The 25767-nt window shown below is 31.5% G+C and overlaps 2 protein-coding genes across 2 annotated transcripts; both read right to left on the bottom strand.

The window, feature by feature from the left end:
* Positions 1-6802: 6802 nt before the first annotated feature.
* On the bottom strand, positions 6803-12126 carry LOC145576373 (low-specificity L-threonine aldolase 1-like). The gene is made up of 11 exons (XM_081634142.1): positions 12110-12126; positions 11863-11892; positions 9971-10424; positions 9341-9452; positions 8782-8832; positions 8464-8535; positions 8231-8363; positions 8058-8116; positions 7645-7745; positions 7485-7551; positions 6803-7046 (listed from the first exon to the last, which is right to left on the bottom strand). Exons 2-11 carry the CDS (start codon positions 11885-11887, stop codon positions 7005-7007), a joined length of 1116 nt encoding a protein of 371 aa, XP_081490268.1. The 5' UTR covers positions 11888-11892; positions 12110-12126; the 3' UTR covers positions 6803-7004.
* A 12607-nt stretch (positions 12127-24733) lies between these two features.
* On the bottom strand, positions 24734-25767 carry LOC145575260 (uncharacterized). The gene is made up of 2 exons (XM_081633151.1): positions 25455-25767; positions 24734-25197 (listed from the first exon to the last, which is right to left on the bottom strand). Exons 1-2 carry the CDS (start codon positions 25765-25767, stop codon positions 24734-24736), a joined length of 777 nt encoding a protein of 258 aa, XP_081489277.1.

Below are 25767 nucleotides of genomic sequence, written 5' to 3'. Positions count from 1 at the left end.
GAAAAAAAAGAAGAAAAAAAATGCAGCATTAAACAGAAAAACGATTGATAGAAATAAACAACAATCCAATCCGATCAAATAAACAAGCAATAATGAAATGCAAAAGTCAAACGATGAATAAAAAAAGGATCAAAATGCAGAAAATATAAGTAAAATTACCTGATTGAACACGGAGTATGTCAATAATTGTGCTGCACAGTGAGTACATAAACCTAGCCTGGGCATTGGAGGCTTGGGACTGCTATTTTATCCTAGCTATCTGACATAATGCAAGTCACTGCCATTGGAATCGCCGATCCTTGGCTCAAAGAAGTACTAAAAACAAATCTTGCTGCTATAGATCGTATTGCTAGTAACACACAATCACCTCCAAGAACCTAAAAGTCCAAGACAAATTCTAGCAGCTAACTATACTCTTCCATTCTATCAAATATGATTACTCATCATGGCTTAGATAGTAAGATATAGCTAAACTTGAGCTCTAGATCCATTAATATTCAAAGGCTAATAAGAAAACAAATGCAACTCGTTGGCAGATACCAAGTAAACACACACAAATTAATACAATAGGTCAATCCACATCTACTTCCATGAGCACCATTCAAGTAAAAGCAAACCCAAAAAGAAGTAATATCAAATGTTCCAAATCACAAATGTTAATGCTTTTTCCTACAATCAATCAAAAGTTACACATTGACTTGCTGATTTGTCTGATTATATATGTTTTAGTCATAGCTCCTTCCACTTTTCCAAATTATCGCTCGCTCAGTTTTCCAGAAACTTTTTCAGTAATTCCTTGTCTTCATCACCAATATTTGGATCATTAAGTAAGCTCACAAATGACGATATAGTGTGATTATCAGCAGCAAACTCTTTGTTTCTCATTAAGCTGATAAGCTCTAAAGCTCTCCTAACATCCTTTCCATCTATAAATCCTCTTATAATTGTATTGAAAGTGCATTCATCTGGAAAGAATCCATTGTCCTCCAATTCATCGGCTTTTGCTAGCAACCCTTCTTTACAAAACCCTTTTATCATTATGGAGAAAGCACGCACATCATGCAACCCTTTAGTTGTGAGAAAGGAAAAGATGTCCACCGCTTCTTTAAGGCGATTAGCTTTATACAAACTATCCATCAGGATACTGTATGAAACAATATTAGGGACGACTCCAGTACTCTCCATTTCCTTCATTGTTGCAATTGCCTCGTCAATTTGTGCATTCTTACACATGCCATCAAGCAATGAATTCCAAGTTACTACATCTGGCTTTAGTCCATGAGCTTCCATTTCGTTTAAAAACTGGCGTGCACGCTTGAGCTGACTGTCTTTGCACAAGGCATCTATAAGAATGTTGTACGTGATAACATCAGGAGTTAATCTGTTAAAATGCATCTCTTGTAGCAGACAAAGAGCTCTGTCAATCTTTTTAGACTTACAATAGCCATTGATTAAGATGTTGTAAGTAACTACATCAGGTTTGCAACCATTTTCAACCATCAAATCCATAAGCTTTTCTGCGTCATCCATCTCACCACGTAAACAATATCCATCTAACAAAGCATTGTAAGTGATGACATCGGGAACAAATCCACTCTGAGTCATGTGAACAAATATGTCCCGTGCTTGACTAACCTTGCCATCTTTACAATACATATCAATCAACATGTTGTACGTCTAAGTAAGAGTAGAGGTGTCAAACCCGAACCGACCCGAAAAAAGTTATCCGTTTCGAACTGTAACCGATCCGATTTGATCCGAGAAATTCAAGACCCAAACCCGATCTGTAACCGAACTGAACTCAACCCGGATCCGAACTTGACCCGATCTGAACTCAACCCGGCACCGATTTTATCCGACCTGAATTCAACCCGAATCGGATTTGACCCGACCTAAACTTAAACCGAACCGATTTGACCCGACCCGAGCTCAACCCGATCCGAAATTGACCCGACAAATAACCGATCAGATCCGATCTGTTTTGACCATAACTGATATTAACCCGACGCGATTTTAACTCGATTTGATTTTTACCCGATTCGAATTTAACCCGACCATAATTGATTATTGACCTTTTTATTCAAGTTCTTATACTATATATTTACTAAATATTAATAAGTTAACTTTTTTACTACAAAGAAATAGTCTGGAGTCTTAAGTTTACCACAACCCATCACGTGAGACAATCTAACCAAAACGTAGGTGGGGTCCATATGAAGATCTCTCTCTTCCTATCTCTCTTCTTTTTTTTTTCTCTCTACCATGTATTTTTATAATATTTTAATCATTGTTATGTATTTACAAATACATAACATTCTTTCATTACTACTTCCTCTACAACTGTGCATTAACCTAGAATTATAGGCATTATACATCGTACGGTTATATACACACTACATACATATGCAATAATTTATGCTCAAATAAAAAGAATGTACATAGTAACAATTAACTATCAATATGTATAATGTCAAGTTTCTAATATAAAAATTGAATTAGTAATAAAGTAATTCTAACAACTCTAACAAATATCTTATACAAATTGAATTAGTAATAAACTAAACTAATAGTACAGAACTCATAACCTCGTAAGATTGTACAATTGATGAAGAGTTGTAACCTTGTAATAACCTTAAAAAATTGATATTCTTTTTTGTATATAGCACCATATGTAACTATTAGTCGTCAATATATCACTAGCTCGGTCTCACTTATATAGGTATATAAAGTTATCGATAATTATTCAATCTTAAATTTCCTTTAAGATAAAAATTATACATAACTGAATTGATCAAATGAGAAAATAAAACTTCATGCTTCGTAATTAATAGTCATATTGAACCAATAATAAGGTAAAAACTCAATAATATCTCTAGATTAAAAATAACCTTATTTGGATATCGATTTGGTCAGCTCGACCAAAATCCAACCAAACACAAAAAGGAATTTAATCGAAACTGACCATTTAATGAATCAACGGATCAACCTTATCTTAATCAAACTGAACTTGACCGAACCGAAATCATCCGAACCGATATCAACCCGACCCAAATTCATCCGACCCGAAGTTATCCGGTTAAACCCGTTTTAAACCCGATCCAATTTTATCCGAACCGAAAGTGAACCGATCTGGAGTTGACCTGACCCATATCCGACCCGGACTCGATAGACCATGACCTGAATTTGACCCGACCCGAATTTGACCCGACCCGACCCGATCCAAGTTAAAAGGATAATTTTGATCCGAACATACCCGACCCGAACAGACCCGATCCAAACTCCATCCGGTTATCCGAATTGACACCTCTAAGTAAGAGGAGTTATGTTGTTCCTCAACATCTCAGTGAGCATTTAATGAGTATGAACGAAGCCGTTAATGAGGGTATTAAAGGTGACAATATTAGGTTTAAAACCAAGTTTAATAATGTTTGCGAGAATAGAGAACCCGAACTGATGGTAAGAGAGTAAATATTTGGACGAAGACCTAAGAAATGGAGGTGCCTAGAAAGAGAAATGACAGTGGAGAAAGGGGGGTGGGGTTTAATCTTACGCATAGCACTCAATAAAATACAGAAATCAATCGATTTCATATGGTGGAAATGGGAAAGGGGGATTTCAACATTAGTAAACCCTAATTTGGATTGTTGTCTAACAAATTTCAGAAACAATTTGGGGTCATCATAATCAGAATCAAAGTCCTGAGTAGCGTAATTGGTGTAATATCGAAAAGAAAGGTGAAAAGAGGGCGAATTGAGCAGGGGAAAAGTGAAATCGAAAAGGGGAAAAGGAATAGAGAAATGGAGAAGCTTACTTGAGGATCTGCCATGAAAATGAAGAGGACGAAACTTGATTAAAGTGCCGCCATGAAAACAAGGACGAACAAAAGCTTCTCCAACATTAACAGATATGGACCTGATCATGTTCATCTAATTCTGGAAACAATAATGAAGAAGAAAAGCTTAAAAGTACTCCATATTAAGATTTAAATGATACGTGCATTTGTATGATAACTACATTAGAACACGTGCAATGTACGATTTATATAAAATCTTACTACCTCCGATTTTTTTAGTTGTAATTTTGGGGAATTATTTAAAAGATATAAAATATTATAAAGTTATAAATAAAAAAAAAAAAATCAAAGGTAATTTTTTATAATATGTACGCTTAAAAAATGGATAAATATAAATAAGAATTATGCACCTTATACAAAATTATTTGTAATTTTAAAATTTTAGATTTTTATCAAAATTATGATATATTTATCTGTTCAACTTCACCTAATATATATTTCAATGTAGGAGTCTATTTATTAGTGTGCTATTTTTAATTGTTTAACTTTTTAGGATAAATTGATAGGTTGTAGTTATAATGTCAAAGCTTCTAATATTCAAATTTCAAAATTGTTAAATATGGTAGGTCCAAAAAAAAAAAAAAAAAAGAGTAAAAATGACATCATCTTTACATCTAGGCGGGAAAATTTTTATCATGAGAGTGACATGTGGACAGTGATGACATCAGCAACGTTTTATTTTAGTAATAGTTAATAGATTACGGTATTTGGTGCATTTTTTTACAAACCTCGAGTTAAGCTAAAATACTGTCCTTCAACTTTGCCATTAGTAGCATATTTGGTCCCTCATCTTTAAAATGAGGCAAAAAGGTTCCTCAACCACCCTTGCCTTACCATTTCTAGTGGAGGAACTTCCTAGTCAGCAGAGTTTAGGGATGTCAATGCCAACAAAACGAAAGTTCAAGGACTTCCAGCGATGAGTTAGCAAAGTTTAGGGACTGTACTTATTTTTTTTCAAGCAAAAGTTTAGGAACTTGTTAGATCATAGTCAATTAATTAAATTAAATACAAACAAAAGTTTTTATTTTATTTTATTTCTTTTGAAACAATATAAACAAAAGCTTAGGAATTCATAAAGTGAGTTTTTTTAACCAAATATTTATAAAGTGAGTTGGCAAGAATAAAAATTGCTAATAAAATTTGATAATCATGATATATTTTATATATATATATTTCTTTTTCATTCCTTTACTTCCTACCATTTTTTAGTAATCAAATTTTATACAATATATCCCACCTAAACTCAATAACCACTCATCCTCAAATCTTAACTCCTAACCCCTTATACATTTAACACACCATAATAAATTTAAATAAAAATAAATAAAACCAAAAAATATAATGTGTTTTCGAAGTGAGTGAGTAAGACAAACCCAAACTTTGTAATATAAAACTAGAATAAATTTATGAAACTAGAATAAAAATAATACCACCCCACTTTTCTCATTAATAAGAATAAATTTATGAAACTCATTAACCACACATCCTCAAATCCTAACTCCTAACCCCTTATACATTTAACACACCAAAATAAATTTAAATAAAAATAAATAAAACCAAAAAATATAATGTGTTTTCGAAGTGAGTGAGTAAGACAAACCCAAACTTTATAGTATAAAACTAAATAAATTTATGAAACTAGAATAAAAATAATACCACCCCACTTTTCTCATTAATTGACAATTTATTTTTTCATGAGTTTATGTTCTAAAAGGTTTTCAATTTTTGGTTTTTGTGTGTCAATTTCAAGGTTTTTTTTTTCTATTTATTTTGTGTTCTAAATGATTTTCAATTTTTTTGGGTTTTATGTGAGACAATTTTAAGGGTTTTCTTTTTTTTTTTTCTTTTTTTTTTCTTGTGTTAATTTCTAGGAGAAAATAATAATTTCCTTAGATCATTAACTAAATGTGTTTAACTGAAGTAAATGGCGACGACCATACATTCACACGCTTAAATTATCTCACTTATATATTTTAAAAAAGTAAATAATTTTTACTAAAATTAAATTGGTTTAGTTGAAAAGAAATTTGTTTAATTGAACTAAATTACACTTAAGGGTTAAAACTTATAATCACTCTTGTATGGGAGCATCATGTGTCCCTTTAAGGTCCCTAAACTTTGGCTTATAATAATTACATTAGCCACCTCACCCTATAATTGTCCCTAAACTTTCATTTCTAATTTAATTAATGTCAACTCATCAGCTAAAGGTCCCTAAACTTTGCATTTAAAATCATTAAATTTATTGCCACATGTGAACCAAGGTCCCTAAACTATGCTTAGTCAGATAATTTATACCTGAAAAGTGAATCATTGGTGGTTGAGGGACCATTTTGCCTTATTTGAAAGTTGAGGGACTAAAATGCTACAAATACCAAAGTTCAAGGACCGTATTTTAGCTTAACTCTACAAACCTCAAAGGTACACGGTGCATTTAAAAGTTTTCAAGGGGTACACGGTGCATATTTCAAAACCTCAGGGATACACAGAATAATTGCCAGTTATAAAGTTCTCATTTCTCGAATAATTACGTTTCCGTTAGCACTCTCATCCTAACATACTTTGAGGTTGGAGTTTGATTATTAATAGTTAATACCTATTACAAACCTTATTCCAAAATAATGCAAATCAAACACCCTCTATCCCTCGTACCAAATGCCTTATAAAGTTTACATTTATTTATATCTTTTTTGGTGCAGAGAAAGCCGAGACACTGATAAGGACAAAATTCAATCCGAAGTCTTGTTGCTATCAACCATTCAAGATTTAAACCAACTAAATTAGTTGACATTTACCATACCAATTATTATTAATATCCCAACTGGTAGATGTAAATGGGTGATTTCATCTCTTGTTAATATGTCCCCAATATGTTATATAATCCTGTATGTTTTCAACGGCATCATCATGCAGAAGTACCATAGAAATCATAAAAATGTTGGACTCGTACATGGAATAGCTCATTGAAGCATATAGATGAAAATTAAAGAGTTGATTTACAACTTACAAAATGTAAGATAAGATAATATTTATAATTCACAGAATTTTATTAAACGTGACAAGCTTCTTGAATGATCATAAAGAGTCAAGATTTAACAGCCTACAGATCAATCACCGAATCAGTAAGTACTGAAGTGCAGTTTGACGTCTCTTACTCCTCAATGTGTTCAATTGATTCTCCAGTTACTGCTTTCTGTCATGTTCAATTGATGAAGATTCTTAAATCAAATATTGATAGAACATGTTTCTTTAAAGAAAGAAAAAACAGGGAACATTGACAAATATTAATCCAAAGTATTACCTGAGTTAAAAAAATAAACTGAAATTTAAAGTTTGTTTAATAAAATGTGACCTTTGGAGAAAAGAGTCTACCCCTAAAAGCCTTAACCCATGTTAATTTCACAATATGACTTGTTCATGGTTCCACAAATAATATATTCGCAATTTCAACTAATTGTACCTTACATTATATAATAGCGCTATTCCTTTGCGCATGTAATTGTACCTTATGAGCACATGGGCAAAAAAAGTACTGGGATTTGTGCTAAATGTCTTACAAATTTACTTAGAGAAAAGTAGAAAGAAAATTAAGTAGAAACTGTCAAAGAATGGACTAGAAGTCTAATATTACCTGAATGCATGACAAAGCAAATTGCACATCACTTGTTGTGATTTGATGGTGAATAACAACCCTAAATCTGAAAAGATTGTAGACATACGTCAGTACCAGAAACGAAGAGAAATGCATGTCAGCAAACCTTGATGATGTCAAGAAGATTGGAGATAATCACCTGAATTTGTTTTCTAGCATGACCAATACACCATGCTCCTCCAAGCGCTTGCAAAGTTTTGGTGCAGTTGTGTTCAAATTCTCAGACACATTGACAAACACCTGATGATAAGGGAAAGCAGGAACAGTAAGATCGATGTTTTTATCTTTTGAGTGCAATGACTAATTCTTTGAGAAATGAATAGCATTTAGTTTAATCAAATTATCTTCATGGCTTTGTGATAATCATGACACTCTAGTCTCTATATGACTTGGGTCACATATAAATGCAGTAGGAAGAGATTTTGGGTTTTAAGTATAACCATTGTTCATTGCAATGAGTTCAATTCAGTATAATGTGGATCAACAAAACCCAATGCTATAAGTTATGCTGCAGACTAGGGGAAGGGGGTAGAAGAAAAGATTGTTACTCACAATATTCGTCTCAACTGAACTAATATCAACTTTTAGCCCTGTAATCCTGTTCAATCCATCTGTCAGACAATGTAAAACCACAAACTATATCAAACAAGGGAAAATTTTGCGGGCACTCTGAAGCATGAATGTAGGCCAAATAAGGAAACAGTTCCAGAGGTAAGATTAATAACCTGCTAATAGCTTAGTGTTCTTATGGTCATCCTCAAGCTTTCGTACATTGTCCTGCAATGCAACCAAGGCAGCAGCACACAATATACCAACCTGTCTCATCCCACCACCTAAAGCTTTCCTCATAATCTTTGCCTAATCATTTAAATGCCGAGAAGGCCAAATCTAATTAGAGTTGATATATAATTATATAAAGGCAAAAATATATGCATGCGGTTAGAAGCTTAAGCAGTACCTTTGATATAAAGCCTTTTGATCCTACAATCACAGTTCCTACAGGCGCTCCAAGACCTTTTGACAGGCATACCTGAAGTAGTTCAGTGTGTCATGAAAAAAATGTAAGGATGACATGTAGAAAATGTTTTAAAGAAATAATAATAGGCCTAAGTTTTTTTTTTTTTTGAAACAATAATAGGCCTAAGTTTATGTCAGGCAGAAGTTGGTATTCCCCTTGAAAATTTTGCTTTTGGATTGATGCTTAAAATTCGCTCCGTATCTGTTAAAAGTAAATTCTTATGACTAAGAATGCCTCTTTGGTTAAGGTCATAATTACCGAAACTGAGTCAGCTGCTTGCACCAGTCTATCAACAGGAACCCCAAGTGCCTGCCAACCAATGTATATGGAATTATTTAGTCCAGCAACATATGCAACTAAAAATCATTATTACAGTGATACTAGAATGGGCGTCAACCAGCAACTTGGATGGATAACTCTTGATATAACCAAGGGTCAAAGGAAGAATGAAACACTAACAAGTTTGCTGTTGGTAAGACAAATTTTACTCATTACTGAGCCGTTATCATTCAATATTTTATATCACTTAATAATACACACAATTAGCCATATGTCAGTACTCCTACAGAAAGCAGATGACATACTCCACTTTCGCCATCAGAGAACAGTACTAGGTACAATTACTACTGAGTATGCATTACCCTTTCTATTATTTTTTACATTTCGTTGTAGCTTACTGTCTCCTATGTCCTAATTACTACTCTATTATGAATGCTTAACTTCCTGGAATCAAATCACAGTTTCATTTGGTCGAGAGGACATAAAGTATAGCCATGATTCCATGATTCAAAATTATGTTTTAGAAGTTTCCACTTACTGTTGCAGCATTGAAGATTCGAGCCCCATCTATATGAAGCTTCAAACCATGCTTCTTTGCCAACTCTCCAATCTTGTCTGTGTACTCTACGGACAGGCATCGACCACCAGAGCTGCGATGCAACATCAATAATGGTTATTGGTTGTTACAGAAGTTAGAGTGAAGGGTAGTACACTACTTATCAATTTACCAAACTGCATTATGAAAAACACTACTTCTCTAGTTAACGGACATAATTTACTAGATTAACCATCCAGTAAAAGTTGCCTTAGAAGATAAGTCATTTTCTGGAAACATAGAAGAGAGTATAGGCTGCTATTGCAGCTAGCAAGAGAAGCAAGGTTCACTTGTGTGAATTTAAATTTTAAGGGATGTAAAACTATAATACTGGGAGGATACAAGTTTATACATACTGTAATTCTGTAGTGTAACAACTACGCACAATCCAGCCTATTCCTATTCTAACAAAGTAAAGCAAGCACTTAGCCCTGGTTCAGGTTTCAGAAGTCCTTTTGTTAAAGAAAATATCTATAACAAAACTAGAACAGAAAAGGTATAACAAAACTAAAACACCCAATCTATGCAAATAATTAAGAAAGCATAGCAAATGTATCAAAGAAGAATACTTACTTTGCATGTGAGTTTTCAATACAAATAAGTCTAGTGATGGGAAACACAAGCTCTCCTTTAGGATCTCTGATGGCAGCCTCAACCAAATCCAAATCCATTGTCCCATCCTTGTTATTCTTAACCGTTCTCGGATGGACCCCTCCGAGAGTTGAAATACCACCATTCTCATAAATGTGGATATGAGAGATATCTCCAAGAATGACTTCACTTCCCCTAACATCACAATGCACAAGCACACTAATGAGATTACCCATAGTCCCAGAAGGAACAAACAGCGCTGCCTCTTTGCCCATGATTCTTGCCATCTCTGTTTCGAGGCGGAGAGCAGTTGGATCGTTACCCAATACATCATCATCAACCTCAGCATTTGCCATTGCTACACGCATTGCTTCGGTGGGCTTGGTAACTGTATCTGATCTCATGTCCACCACCCTTTTTACCATCTCGGCATTATCTAAAGAAAACAGAAAGAATATTTAGTAAACTCACTACTATATTTTTCATAGAGATTTTGTTTCTTTTAACATACAACAGTTACTTTCACTTGTATCTATCTACAAGAAAATTATTTGAAGTGGACTATATAATCCCAACTTTAAGCATCTTAGACAAAAAAGCACTCTAAGAATATCTGATGATCAAGATTCATCTTTCTTACCACTTTACTCATAACACAACTTCTATAATCTGTCAATATTGATTTTATCAACATAGCTTGAGAAACTATGAAGAGTTGCAATGTTTGTGACTTGTTCATTTTTCTTCTGTTTATTCTGCTTCATAGATTTCTTATTGGCGTTCCACGTTATGTACATAAAAGTCTAAATACTACCCAAAAGAAAGGCAAGAAAAAGAAACAAAAGGAAAGTTTTATTGACAAAGATAAGTTATGATTCATAGTGTTAAACATGCAGAGTTAGTGCAGATGTTAACTAACTTAACGGATGCATGGAACGATTTTTACTGCCCTTAGGTAACTGATTATAACTGGGAATGGATTTGTATGTTAATTTGGAAAGAAAATCCATGCTTATTCCCATGATCACTCAAGACAACTCCCAATTGTCTATTTTTCTTCAAATATTTCCATTCCCACCTAATACCACCTCTCTCAGATGGTAATGGATGGTAATGGAAAAACATGAAGAAAAAACACTAGTTTGGAGGATGAGATTATGTTCCCATGGAGGTTGTTTCCCATATTAAATTACAATGAAAATCCATTCCCATTACCACAATTTATTACTGGCTATTAAACAAGACGTTAGGAGTTTATCGGATCTATACAACACATGAAATTTGATGAAATCTCGTCTATATCATTGTCTTTTGAATTAGTATTACACATTATAGAATCTAACTTTCCTTGACAGAATCATCAATTTCAGAGAATTGACAATATTCTCAAAGCTTAATATAGAGTAATAGATAAAAATAGCAATTCTGTTTTTCACTACAAATTTTACTATCAATCAAACCGATGAAATAAGAAGAAATCTCCCCTAAAAATTTTATAAAGGAATTAACCCCATAATTTGCAAATTAACCCTACTTAATGCTTTTTGGTATACATAAATATACATGAGAAGTTTCATGAGAAGCAGAAACAGTGTAGCTAATTTGGTTGATAAAAACAAGAAAAATGTCCCACAAAATAGAGAATTCTATATAGAACTTCTCGTTACTTCCCACGATCAACCAAACAACGTTATTCACTTCCTAAGAAATAAAACTACAAAGGAAAATCAACTTCCAACAACTTTCTACGTCCAACCAAAGGATTATGATTCGAGGATCACACATTTATAACAGTACAATAATTTAAAACAACCTTAATAATCACGCATGCAAAAATTTATGAAAAAAAATCGATCAAAGAAAGAAAGAATTACCGTTTTGAGATGCAACTTCACCCATTTCACCTGAAATTTCACACAAAAATATAAAATTTCAAAATTTTCAAAACAAATTTGTGGGTTTTATTTCAAGATTAAATTCTTGAAAAACCCTTAAATTTGATTTCTTGATCTCTTTTTTTTTTTTTTTTTTTTTTTTTTTGAGCAATATGAAAAAACACAAAAAACCAAGAATTTATGCAAGTGAAATTATGAAGTAAGGAAGAGAGAACAAAGGCGTTACCAAAATAAGAAGACACGTAAATTTAATGAAAAAGAAATGTGGACAAATTGGATGCCACATCAAAAACAGAAGTTTTGTGTGACAGTGAAAAAGTAGAAAACAAACAAATCAAAACAAACAAACAAATAAATTTGGTGAGCCCAAAATAAAAGGATCAAACTACTTTGGACAAATTCAAATTCCCCACCTTTCAATTGAATTTCATTCAATTTTGGTCTAAAAATTCTAAAAGTGGTAAGGATTCCACGTATGGTTATGGTATTAATTGATTTCTGCATGCACCAAACATGTGTTTTTATCTTAATTAACAACCTTAAAATTATGATTTGTCACACTCAATTGCATGAGATTTTATTTTTTTTTTCATTTTTTTTTTAATTTTTTTTTATCCTATGATCGGAATGGGATACCCACTTGTAAAAGTGTCTCATTAGTCGTTGTCGTACATTCTATCCATTTCATTTTGATCGTTATCATATAATTTAGAATATATTTCAATTTAGAGTGAAAAACATTGACAATGAGTATTCATTGATACTCTATATATAAGGGGGAAAAAATGAAGCATTTAGGAAATTGTTAGATTCTTTTTTTTTTTCAAAAAATTGATTGATTAGAGATTTTATCTAACAATGCTTCCCAAAATGCAATTTTTGGGGCTCATAGCCCACTAATTAAGTTGAGTCTTTATGTCATGTCTCATCCCATTAGTAGTCGTGCCTCAAGCTATATTACGTGGACTTGGGTATTAGTGTCAAAATAAAGGCTTACACAAATGAACATAAATCCTAAAAGAATATTGTTTAAAGTTAAAAGGAATGAACATGAACTCCAAAGCAACAAATAATATGTAGTTTAAATTATCAATCATACCAATTGATTTAGGTCCTGTTCACTTCACATTATTTTTGCTGAACTAAAATTATTTTTACAAAAATGAATTTATTTTTGCTGAACTTAAATTATTTTTACTGAACTAAAATTAATTTACTGAATTGAAATTATTTTTGCTGAACTGCAATTATTTTTACTGAATCTCTATTATATTTCTTCTTTATATTTACTGATTTTTACTAAATTGAAATTATTTTTTACTAAACTGAAATTATGTTTGCTGAATTGAACTTATTTTTATTGAACTGAAATTATTTTTACTGAATATTATTTTTTTAAGGTGAAGTGAACAGGACCTTAGGGCTTGTTGACATTTACTGAAATGAGCTGAACTGAATTGAACTGATTGGAACTGAACTGAACTGAATTGATTGGAGCTGAATTGAACTAAAATGAAATGAATATTTTATGAGAGAAAGAAATTAGGACCTGAGCTGAACTGAACTGATTGGAGCTGAATTGAATTGAACTGAACTGATTGGAGCTGAAGTGAACTGAACTGAAATTAAGCTGAAGTGAAGAGGCCCTTAGTCGTTAAAACATCAACACAATTAAACTAGATCAATGAATAAATGTATCCATATTCACTCAATTACATAGTAGTACAATTATATTCTCAAACAATGGAATAAAGGTGAAGGAGGTAAAATACGTACCCATTTGAATCAACAAGGAAGAGTACTCTTTCTTGTCTGCTGAACTTCTCCAATTAATTAAATTTGAATCAATCAAATAAATTGAACACAAATTTAAATTAGTAAGTAAATTGAACAAATTCAAATTAGTAAACACTCTTTTCACAAGTAAAAATAAATTCTTAAACCATAGAAAATGGACGAAATGGATGAATGTATTTTATTTCATAAACGTAGTTTCATGTTCTTTAAGAAAAAAGTAAGAAATATAAGTATAAAATGGCCAATGTTATTTGGGTAAGAATGCCAATTAAGAAATATAAGTATAAAATGGCCAATGTTATTTGGGTAAGAATGCCAATTAGGAGAAGATTCATTGTGCGAGTCATTGATGACCAGGAAAATAAAGTTGGGAAAAGCAAAGTTGTTATCTACCACGTAACTTGACAATTATTTTGCAAATTGGGAAAGGTTATGGTTGGGATGCTAAAAGTTTGAATTGTACGGAATAATCCTATTTTAGTGTGGGGAAAATTTGCAAATTGCAGCTATTTAAAGTTCGTATTTTGCAAATTGCAGTCATTTAAAAAAAAATTGCAAATTGCAGCCCAAAAGTTCGTATAAATTGTAAATTGCAGCCCGATTCAACTTTTTCATCGGTTTACTTGTCGAAAAATCTTCGGTTAAGGTTTTAGGGGTCATTTAAGGGCTTAGGAGTCCGAATTGAGCTTGAAATTAGCAAAAAAATAACGTAAGTGTCATTTTTACAGTTTCCCACAAATCGATATATTTTTGTTACCAAAATGAGGCACTTGCGTTATTTTTTTGCTGATTCCGAGCTCAATTCGGATCCCTAAGGCCTAAAATAGCCTCTAAAACCTTAATCAAAGATTTTTCGACATGTAAACCGATGAAAAAGTTGAATCGGGCTGCAATTTACAATTTATGTGAACATTTGGGCTGCAATTTGCAATTTTTTTTTTAAATGCCTGCAATTTGCAAAATATAAACTTTAAATGGCTGTAATTTGCAAATTTTCCTTAATGTAGGGATGAAAGTTTAGTATCTGACTTGAATTTGACTCAATTCTAATCCAAATTTAATTAAATTTTATTGTAAGGTTGAATTATCAACTGTATTTAATTATTTTTTGACCTAATCTAATTGTGGGTTTGATTAATAAGGGAACAATTGATGCAAAACGAATAAATCAAATAATGATATTTAAAATTATTGAATTAATTTTCATTTCAAAATGACATCATGCAAGAAAATTTAGAGGTATGATCTGAATCAAATAGAAAAAATAAGTATGATTGATCAATAGTTATTATGTGCAACATGGTGCACCTATAATGTCTATACTTTTGAACCTTTAATAAAAAAAATTATGAACACGTAACAAAAAACGAATATAAACATCCAATTTTATATGTCATATTTTATAAAGAAATGCTCATTTTATATGCTGTAAATGTACAGTTTATATTATTACAAAACTATTGAATTATTACGAGTCAAACAAACTTCTTTACAAAAATTGATGTTTATTATATAGAGTTATTTTTAATATGGGTAAATCTCATTTGATATACTACATGTTCAAAATTTGCGCTTCAGATTTTTTTACTAAATGTTAAAAATTTATGATGTTCGGATTTTTTTTACTAAATGTTCGAAATTTGTAGTTGTTCATTTTTTTTACCGAGTGTTCAAAAGTATAGGAGTGGTGTTGCGATGATTGACAATTCAACAACACCTTTTATATAAAATCCTGGTGGGTGTACGTAGAGGTAGGTACATTCAAGGGCAAATTTTACACCAAAAATTAAAAAAAAAAAATGAGTTAAAAAAAAAAAAAAAAACTACTTGGGTGCACCTTACACCCTATATGTATATAAATTTTCTTAACAATTTTGTACTCCCACTTACATCCTGTATGTATATAAATTTTCTTACAATTTCGTACTCCCACTATGTTTTTTTAAATGCACCACTTTGACCGACATATTTGTCAAGAGTAACTTTGACCATTAATATCTTTAATTGTCTATTAGTAAAAAAAAATTGTAACAAAATTATATTATGAAAGTAAATATTGTGACGAATCTCATGATAATATTTATTTATCTTATGATAACAAAAAAAATAAAGTCAAACATAACATGTTAAAGAGTGCAAAAGTCAAACTAAAGCATTTTTAAAAACGAAGGGGATAAAAGAAGAAAACAAAAACTCATTAAACAATACTTATATTTTAATTAAAACAAGAAGTTGGAAGGACACTAGTCCTTTTCGTATTTTTCTTGTTTTCAAATATGGAGTAATTTATTATTATTATTATTATTATTTTTTTCTTACAAAAATTCAATTAAATATCTTTTCCATTCCAATTCCCATATATGTTAATCATACCTTTTTTTTTTGACAAAAATCATACCTTTTTGAAGTATAGTTATTTATTTATTTTTTATTTCAATCCCCTCCAACAAAAATAAACTAATATATATATATATGGGAGTTTTTTCCCGAGTTTTTAGAACGCCACTTAAGATTGATATTTTTAAAACGCTACAATATGATTTTGCCACGTAAGATAGTTTTTTTAAAGCGCTACATAGGATTATAATAAAAAAAAATCGTCACGTAGGATTAATAATTTTAAAATGCTAAAATAGGATTATGCCACGTATGATTAATTTTAAAGTGTCACATAGAGAAATGTTATATTTAGCCAATAAAAGAAAATAATTGAAATTTATTTTAGATCAAAAATTTTATATTAATTATAAAAATAATTCAGCGCATTTTTTGTGTGGATTGCCATATCGTGTAGTCGACTGAGACACACCCAAACAGTCAAACACTGACCGAGTAACCCTTAACCGTCTGAGTACCCCCTGATCAATTGAGTAATCCTTGACGACCAAGTAACTCCCGACCAAGTACTCCTGACCACATGGTGTGATCAGCCATATACGAAACTTTGTCAAATAAAATATTATTTTTTTATATTATGAATTTCATCTAAATAAAATAAAAAAAATTAATAATTCATTTTATAATAAAAAAAATTCAAGTAGTAAGCAAGTGAATATCACAAAGTTTATTAGATAAATATATATTAGTAAAATATTTTATTCGAAAAAAATACAAACAGACCGTCCATCACACGGGCTTCATTTTGTATTTAAAGAAGAGTTAAGTATAATACAAGGACCTCACTTTTACAATTTTTCACCTATAAGGACCTCCCATTTTTTTCACCTTTAAGGACCTGGGGTTAACTGTAATACCCCGTATTTTTATACGTATTTTATTTAAAATAAGTATTTTGTGGGGTATATAAATAATTTGAAATGAATTATTTATGATATTTTAATTATTTATTTTAAACAAGTTTGGAAATATTTTATAAAAAGAAAAGTTTTATTTAATTAATTATTTTATTAAGATGGAATTTAATTTAGGAAAGTTTTATTTTAGTAAAGTTTAATTAGAAAAGGGATTAGGAAAGATAAAAAAGGGAAAGTTTAGGTAAGAAGGGTTTCTAGAGAAAGGGATATAAATATTCAACACTTGGGCAAATTAAACTTTGGCTAGAGTGGAGAAAACCCAAGGTAAACTTTCTCTCCCTTCTCCTTTATTTTTTTTCTCTCTTTTTCTTTCTTTATCCCCTTCCCCTTTTTCGGTTCACCACCGCCGGCCACCACCACCCACGGTGGATTGCCAGCCACCACCAGCACTAGCCGGCAACAGCGGCGACCACCAACAGGCTGGCAGCAGCCGGCAGTGGCGCCGGTCTGCTGTCAGGCCACCTCCTCTTCGAAAAAAAAAAATTAATCTTTTGTTTTTATTTTTGTTTAAACCTTAGATCTAATCATAAATTATGGGTTTTGTGTTAATTTTATGATGATTGATATTAAGTATGGTGCAAATAAATTTTCAGATTTTAATTCTAATAAAAAGCCCCAATTTTGAAACCCTAGATTCATAAATAATTGATTATTGAAGGAATATGATTTAGGGTGGGTTAAACCTTTAATTTAAGGGTTTTAAAACATAATTACAGCAAGTTTTTATTAATATATATTGCTGGAATTTTTTGGTAGTATGTTAAAAATCAAGTTTCTTGAAAGAATTTTAATTACCCATTAATTGGGATTAAAGTATGAGGTTTTAAATAAAATTTTAGCTTATTTTAATTAACTTATGAGTGGTTTAATAAGAGTATATATTGCTGGAAATTTGTGTAGAGTGGATTTTAATGCTCTATTATGATTTTTATTTGTAGGAGACTTTGAAGTGAATGATTTCTATTAGTCGTGGTGATATTAAGATCGTATTCGAGGTGCGTTCGCGTACTTAGCATATTTTTGATGATGTAGTACCATGCTAGATGTGATTAATTAATTCCAAATAGTATCATGCTAGATTATGATTGGAAGTTGTGGTTTGGTTGTTATTGGTGATTGAATTATGAAGCATGATTTATTGGTGATGGATTATTGATTTGGAAATAATCGTTTGGCATGTTGAATATGAACCACACTTTTATTTATGGCATGATAGAAAGCATATTTAATTAAACTAAATGTTTAATTTGGTTTGGAATATTAAAAAGGAATTTTATTATGGTTCATATAATTTTTATTGATGCTATAAGAATGGGAAAGGAGCTATGTAAGTGTCTATGTACACGAGGAATAAATTGTATGTTGGTGTCTTAGTGCATTTAAGGTGTTTTTAACACCGAGGGATAGGATTTTTGGCGCATTAAGCGTTTAAGATGTCTTTGACATCGAGGTAGATTTAAAATGGTTCAACATTAAATATTATGTGGTCACTAATTATTCAAGAATTAAATTGGAGTGTTTAATTGTTTGAATAATTATTATGATTGTATGATTATGGTTTGAGAGTCATCACCAAGTTTAATAATATGTAAATAACGTAAAGTGAAAGAGATTACGCACCAAAACTCTTGGAACATATATACCTTGAGTATGAACATATGGGGGGAGTTATGGGGTTTTATATTTAACCATAACTTCTAATGGGAGTACAGGATGCTGTATTTTCCTTTTATTATTATGCGCAGGAATTCCGCCACTTACGAGTGGTTTTTTTATACTGGCACGGTTAGCTCCCGTGTTAGTACCCCTTTATTGGGGCAAGTTAGGGGGGAAAACCCGTTCGATGCGTAATCAATACTAAATAAATTATTTAGTTACTTAGTTGAGAAGTTTTATTGTATGTCGTGTGCTTGAAAACAGGTGCAACAAGGTAAATTGTGTGTTGATAGGTAAAAGCATGTTAGTGTGTTTAATTACGCTTATATACTCAGCTTTGCTGATTGTGTGTTTGTGTGTTTGTTGGCCTTCGTAGGGAATATTTCAAGCATCTCACACTTGAGCCCCACTGTGATCATACACTTAAGCATGGTGGCGTCCAAAGGGAAGGAAGCTAGAGTAAAAGAGTCGCCAACAAGTTTTAGGAACTTGTAAACCGTTCACATGATGAAGGTTACACCTCTTAACGATCCATGAGATCGTTTACTCCAATAGGTCTGGAACCATGACTGGAAGTTCGGGGATGAAGGTACAAATCCAACCTAAAAGAGATTGAACCTGCCCTAAAAATAGGCCTCTACTTTATTCTTCTCGTATTCATGTGCGCTTTCTGACTAACATGCAACCAATAAGTTAACCCTAAACCTGTTTATCTATGTTGGTTGAATATTAAAATGCACAAACAAAGCTATTATTGGCGATCACTTGAATTATAATCATATTAGCCTAAAAAAGATTATTAATTATCTTATTAAGCATGATTACAAGTACAAATTCCCTTTAAACCTACAAGAGAGGGCGTGATCAAGCAATAACAATAATAATATCAAGCAACAATAATAACAACAATCATCATCATAATAATAATATTCTCAATCTCAAAGCATAATAATATTAGCAAGATCCTAGGCATGATACTAATAAGATTAATAACAAACCCTAGCATGTCACTAAACAATAAAGATCAAAGCCCTAACATGACACTAACATGCTATTAGAAAAGAAATAGGAAGCATCATAATAATATACATGATATTAGAAATTTTAGTTATTACCCTAAACATGATACTAGGAAGCAATATAACATCCTAACATGATACTAGGAATCAACAAAATAATCAAAGCATGCTTTCTATATCAAAAGAATAACAATTAAATTACTTACTTGGATGCCTCGTATCTCTTTCTAATAACAAAATACACACGTTAGTAACTTCAAGGAAAAATAATAAAATCAAACAATTAAATTAAATAATTGAAATAGGAATTTGGGACCAAACCCTCAGAAATATTCAACCTTTCACGGCTAGGGCGAAGGCAACCTCGAACTTGGCTAGGTGTGTCTAGAACTAATGTATGTGGAATTTTGTAAAAGGGAAGGTTTAGAAAAAGAATAGAAAGAGGAAGCTTCTAGCTTTTTTAGAGAGAGAAGAGATGATTGTTGTGAATTGAATAAAAACGGGGAGATACGACCCATATTTATAGAAAAATAGCCCGAAAATCGAAAGAAAAGAGTCCGAGTCCCATTTGGAATAAAAAACCTCATGTCGTCAACGACAGGATTTAGCGCCAGACGACAGGAGCAGCACCAGGCGACAGGTAGCAACGCCAGGCGACAGACGTTTGGCGCTAGGACAACTTTTTGCGGATTTTGTTTTTATCATATCTTTTGATCCAGAAGTCCAAATAAATCATATAATATGTTTTTGGAAAGCTCTTGAAATCTAATTTCCAACCCAATTAGAATCAGATTAAAATATTTTGTATGTTAAAAGATATGGCCGAAATAGTGGAAGGGTGTCAGTTTTGGATAGAGTTTCGTATTCCATTCATATCTTTTTCGTTATAGCTCGGAATTAATATTATAATATATCATTGGAAAGATAATTTCAAGATCTATCCAAAAATATAAGATTCGGATAAATATTATGAGACACAAAAATAATATCTGACTGTCTTTGAACATCTTTAAATTCGAATAGAATTAGGATTTAAAAAAGGAAAGTTTTATTCAATTTCAAATTCTTTGATTTTATCTTTTCAAAAAGGATAATTAAGATCTTTTAGAAACTCATAGAAGCTTCTAATAAATCTTAATTAGTTTAGGTATAGGATTAAACCTTTAGACCCTCCACATGATCATTGGGTCGTAGGTAAAATCTGGTTTTGGCCTAGTTTAGTATTTCGGCCATAACTTCCTCATTATTCATTGGAATTGGGCTTATAATATATCGTTGGAAAGGTCTTTTCAAGACCAACCCAACAACACCATTATTGGACCCTTATCATGGACCAAACTTAATTGTACTGGCTATTTTCATAAATAGAGTAAGAAAAAAAATGTTTTCAAAAACAGAAAGCAAGATATTTTAATAAAAACATCCATATCACTAGGCTTTTCACACTTTTCACCTCGTTCGATAATCAAATGACGTGAAAGGTATTCATCACTGGGTTTGGTTTTAGGGAGACACATTTGGGTGTCTACAGCCTTATCTTTACCTTGGCCCTATGATGACCCATTTTTAATGGAGAGTAGTGGAAACAAGTAGAGGGAAGCTTTTCAGGTGATGAAGCATATTTCATGATGGGTATGAGTGAAGAGCGGATCATGCTAGTTTCCATAAGTTTATGATGTGTTATTGCTTTAATTATATTATAATATTATTGTTGCAAGACTAACGTAAAGGTTTTGAAATTTGTTTGGTTTTGTTAAGGGCCTATAATGGTTCCAAGTTGTAGGTTTGACTTTGTTTTACTTTGGTTTGACTTTACTTTTGCTGGTGGACTTTTTAAGTTGAGTCGTTTCAAATATTTTAAAGGAGAGTCTTCTGTTGTGTGCCTTTGATAGTTGCCTTAGCTGTTTTCACGGTGGCGGTAATGTCTTAGATTTTTCTATTTAAAGTTTTAAATAGGGCAAATCAGGTATTTTAAAAGGAAGGAATTTCTAGGGTGTTACATTAACATTCCGGCAACTTAACTCACTTGAGCTCCGACCAAAATGTTAATCCCTTCATTATGAAATCTTAAGTCCTTCAGAGTATTTAATATTAAAATAATAATAATAATAATAAATAAATAAATAAATTAGTGCATTACCAAAAAACGAGGAATAGGGGATGATTTTCCCATGGATGATGGAAATGTATAATTTTCCTCGTGAGTAAGAACAAGATGCAAATAACCGAGGAACAAGATGATTTACATAAACTCACATTATTCATCTTATCAACAATAATTCTCAAAATATACCCACAAATCAAATTTTTAGGAATAAAATCAATCGAAATTTGGGGAAAAAAATAGTGGATTGAAAGTTAATAGAGAAATATAGCATCCTTGTCCATGAAAAATACGTCGAAAACAATGAAGTCGGAAAAAAAAATTAATCTACAACCTATTGAGCAGCAACCACCAAAAATTGCTGCAACAGTGACAACGATGAAAAAGAATTAGAGGAATAATTGCAACAATAGCATAAATAGGAAATTAGAGGTCAAGAAGTGGAAAATGAAGAGATAGAATTAGCCAATTATGTTTCAAAAGAAATGGGGATTTGAGTAGAAGGTGATACACTTATAGGAGTTGAGAATTGAATGAGTAAATTTTGGAGCCATGGTTTTTCTTCAAACAATGGTGAAATAAATAGGGGAGGAAGAATTGAAGATGGGGTATTTTCTTTATAACTTGTACGCTTACCCATGCCACCTCAGCCGCCTCATTATGATTTATGTTAGCTAAACTCTTGTTTAACTCAACTTGGATTAACAAATATAAATCATCACCGGAAACCAAATGTTAAGTCCTTAAAGGTGAAAAAAAAAGTGAGAGATCCTTAAAGGTGAAAAATTGTAAAAGTGAGGTTCTTGTATTATACTTAACTCATTTAAAGAAGGTAAAGTTTTTTCTTGCATTATGAGTTTTAAGTTTTTTATGAATATATCATCTCATTCATTAATATCAAAACATAATTTTTAGTTATTTTAATAATTTAAAATCTAATATTAAAATATAATTTATTTAATAGTTTTTTAAATAACTTAAATCTTAATATCTAACAATAATTTTTAGTTTTTTTTAAAAAAAGTTTAATTAATTTAAATCCTAATAAATTAATTGTTACTACCTATGTGGAAAAAAAATTTAATTCTCATTAGTCACTTTTGCTTAGGTGTCGAGTGAATTTTTTGATTCTAAAACAAAAATACAATCTAATTTTTAATTGGTCGTAATAATACCTTACTGAATTATGTGGTGCGCCGAATGCTCCTGAAAAATTCCTAGTTTATTTATATATATTGTATTAGATTTTCTAAGTTTAAAGATTTGCTATTTGTTTTTTATTTTCAATTCTAAATTTCTTCTATAATTTCGTTTTGCTTTTTCGAAAATCTAGGTTAATATTGTAATTTTTATATGGTTTTCCTTAAAATAAATTTTTATGGCTTATTGTTTTCTTACCTAGGACTGTATAAAAAAATAAAAAAATCATAAAAAAAAACTTTGTTTGTTATTTTCGTTTCAGAATTTTTTTTAACGCGTAATATTGTTATGTTTTATTTTGAATTAGGTCAACAAACTATTTTTATGAATTTTGAAAAAAAAAAATAATTTTTAATTAGTTTTTTTTATTAGTTTATGGTTTTGAAAATTTTATTGAGTGTTTTTTGTTAAGATCTAATCCAAACTTTTCTAATCCAAACTTTTGTTGTTTGACTTCGCTTTATTTTTTTTTTCCAATAATCTATATATATATATTTTTTTAATCTTGGTTTGATTTTTTTTTTTCCAATAATTATGTTTTCTAAATTTAATATTCTACTCTACAAGAAAATATTTGTATTTGATATAATTTTATTATTATTATTATTATTGTTACTGTTTTTAAGGACTTATTTTTCATAAATACATTGGTTGTTAATTTTTTTTCCTCTCTTTTTATTTTTAAAGACATACATAACTTGATCAATCCTCCCATAAAAAAAATTACAAACAAATTTAAGTTGTGCATCATATCGCACGGGATGAATACTAGTTTCTTATGAAACCCTTTACTTGTTAATTTATTTTCTTAAATGCTCATGAAGAGGTACAATCTATCTTTTTTTTTATTATTTTTTTATTTTTTTGTGAAGAATACATTCTCTTTTTTTTTTTTTTTTTTAAAGCAAAGTTTTTTTTTCCTTAACTTCTATTTGTTTACTAGTTTTGTGCCCGTGCGATATTTGGGTTGTTTATTGAATTTTAAGATAAATTTTTAATCTATATTTCAAATTTTAAAATATATCATTAATACAAAATTAGTTAGGAATTGATGTGCTTTTGTGACAATTTGGTATCTAGTTGGCATGTAATGACTAATAATAATGTTGATGGAAATGTTTGATTTAATATATTAAAAAAATAAAATAAATTAGCAAAAAATAAATTAAATAAAATAAATGTTCAAAGTCCTTCGTTGGGTTGACTCGAACCCAAAACTTTGAGCAAGGGTTGAACATTTCTTGACTCTTAACCTGAAACCCAATCTAAGATGAATCATGACCCGACCATAATTGACAGATCTACATAGTAATAAAATTCTATTAGATTGTGAAGTATATTATTTTAACCGATTAGTATATATTATGAATGGATGTTTTACGTTTTGAACTACTTCCTTCGCTCCAAAAAATATTATGATAAAAAAAATAAATTTATATGATAATTTTTAAGAATTATAATCTAATAATTTTTTTGAATAAAATTATAATTCAATTTGTACATCTGAAATATTGGTATTTTATCAAAAATAAAACTCTAAACTAACAATTTTATCCTAAAATTCTATCCAAATAGAATTCTAAACTAACTTTTTTATCTTATGAAGTCTATCTAAATCTATCCAACGTGGTGTGACACTTGGCGAAAAGTTGGAACGCCAAGTGTCGCTGCCTCGTGACCTGGTTAAAAGTTTAGCTTTATACTACCTCCGGTTCTTTTTTTTTTTTTTTTTTTTTTTTTGAGGAAACGTTATCGGTGCCTTATATAGATAATTTGTCCATCAACACATACGGAGACACATCACAAGGACAATGGTTCTCCCAAACTTGTTCAACATCATAAGGAATTAAACGGGCAAGATTATGAGCAACAACGTTGCCCTCCCACTTAACATGGCACCAAAAAACAGATTTGAAGTAGCTACAAGAAAATAAAAAATCATTTAAGATGGCATCCAAGTCAGTGAAGAAGATCGAGCCTTTGCCTAGACGGTTTATAAGCACTTGATTATCCGATTCGATGATGATGTTTGTCAACCCGAAACGCTTAGCTAGCTTGACTGCCAGCTCTATCGCCTTCCCTTCTGCTACAATAGGAGGCCAGTAAGCTCTGGTGCGACGATTGGCTGTGAAAATAACATCTCCACTCGAGTCTCTTGCTACAACGCCAAGTCCAACCCACCCATCCTCTCTCAAGGAAGCGTCACAATTAAGCTTGATAATACCTTCAGGGGGGGTTTCCAAATTTGTGGGCTCTTGCTGACAGCCATCCTAACTCTACCATATATTCTGCTAGCATACGTGATACAATCAGCAGCTAGACAGGTAACTCAGTCAATAAGCACGGGATGGTAAGTCTCCTTTCCATTAAAGATCATGTCATTCCTTCTACACCAAATATTCCATAACAAAATGGCTCCCCTACCTATCTTTTTCGAGTCCAGTTTTCCCCAAGACTCGATTAAATCAAGGAAAGACATACCTGAAGGCCACAAAGACATTTCGACACAATCGCACTCAATCCATAGTTCACGCACAGAAGGACATTCGAACAAGGCATGAGCTACTGTCTCGGGGCAGCTTGTACACCACGGACAGTCCGTCTCCTCCGTCATGTGGCGGTAGTTCAGGTAGGAACGAGTTGGAAGGGTGCCAGTACAAACTCTCCACAGAAAATGGCGGACTTTCGGGGTAACATCCAATTTCCATAATTCGACCCAGGCTTTATGAAAATTGTCCAAATTACAAGATTTCCCCAACATGTAGGCTGTTTTGACAGAGTAGTTTCCATCCAT

This window comes from Chenopodium album, chromosome 13, assembly GCF_948465745.1.
Source record: "Chenopodium album chromosome 13, dcCheAlbu1.1, whole genome shotgun sequence".
Lineage (NCBI taxonomy): Eukaryota > Viridiplantae > Streptophyta > Magnoliopsida > Caryophyllales > Amaranthaceae > Chenopodium > Chenopodium album.
The sequence above is the reverse complement of the archived record's forward strand: the minus strand, read 5'-3'. Positions and strand labels throughout refer to the sequence as shown.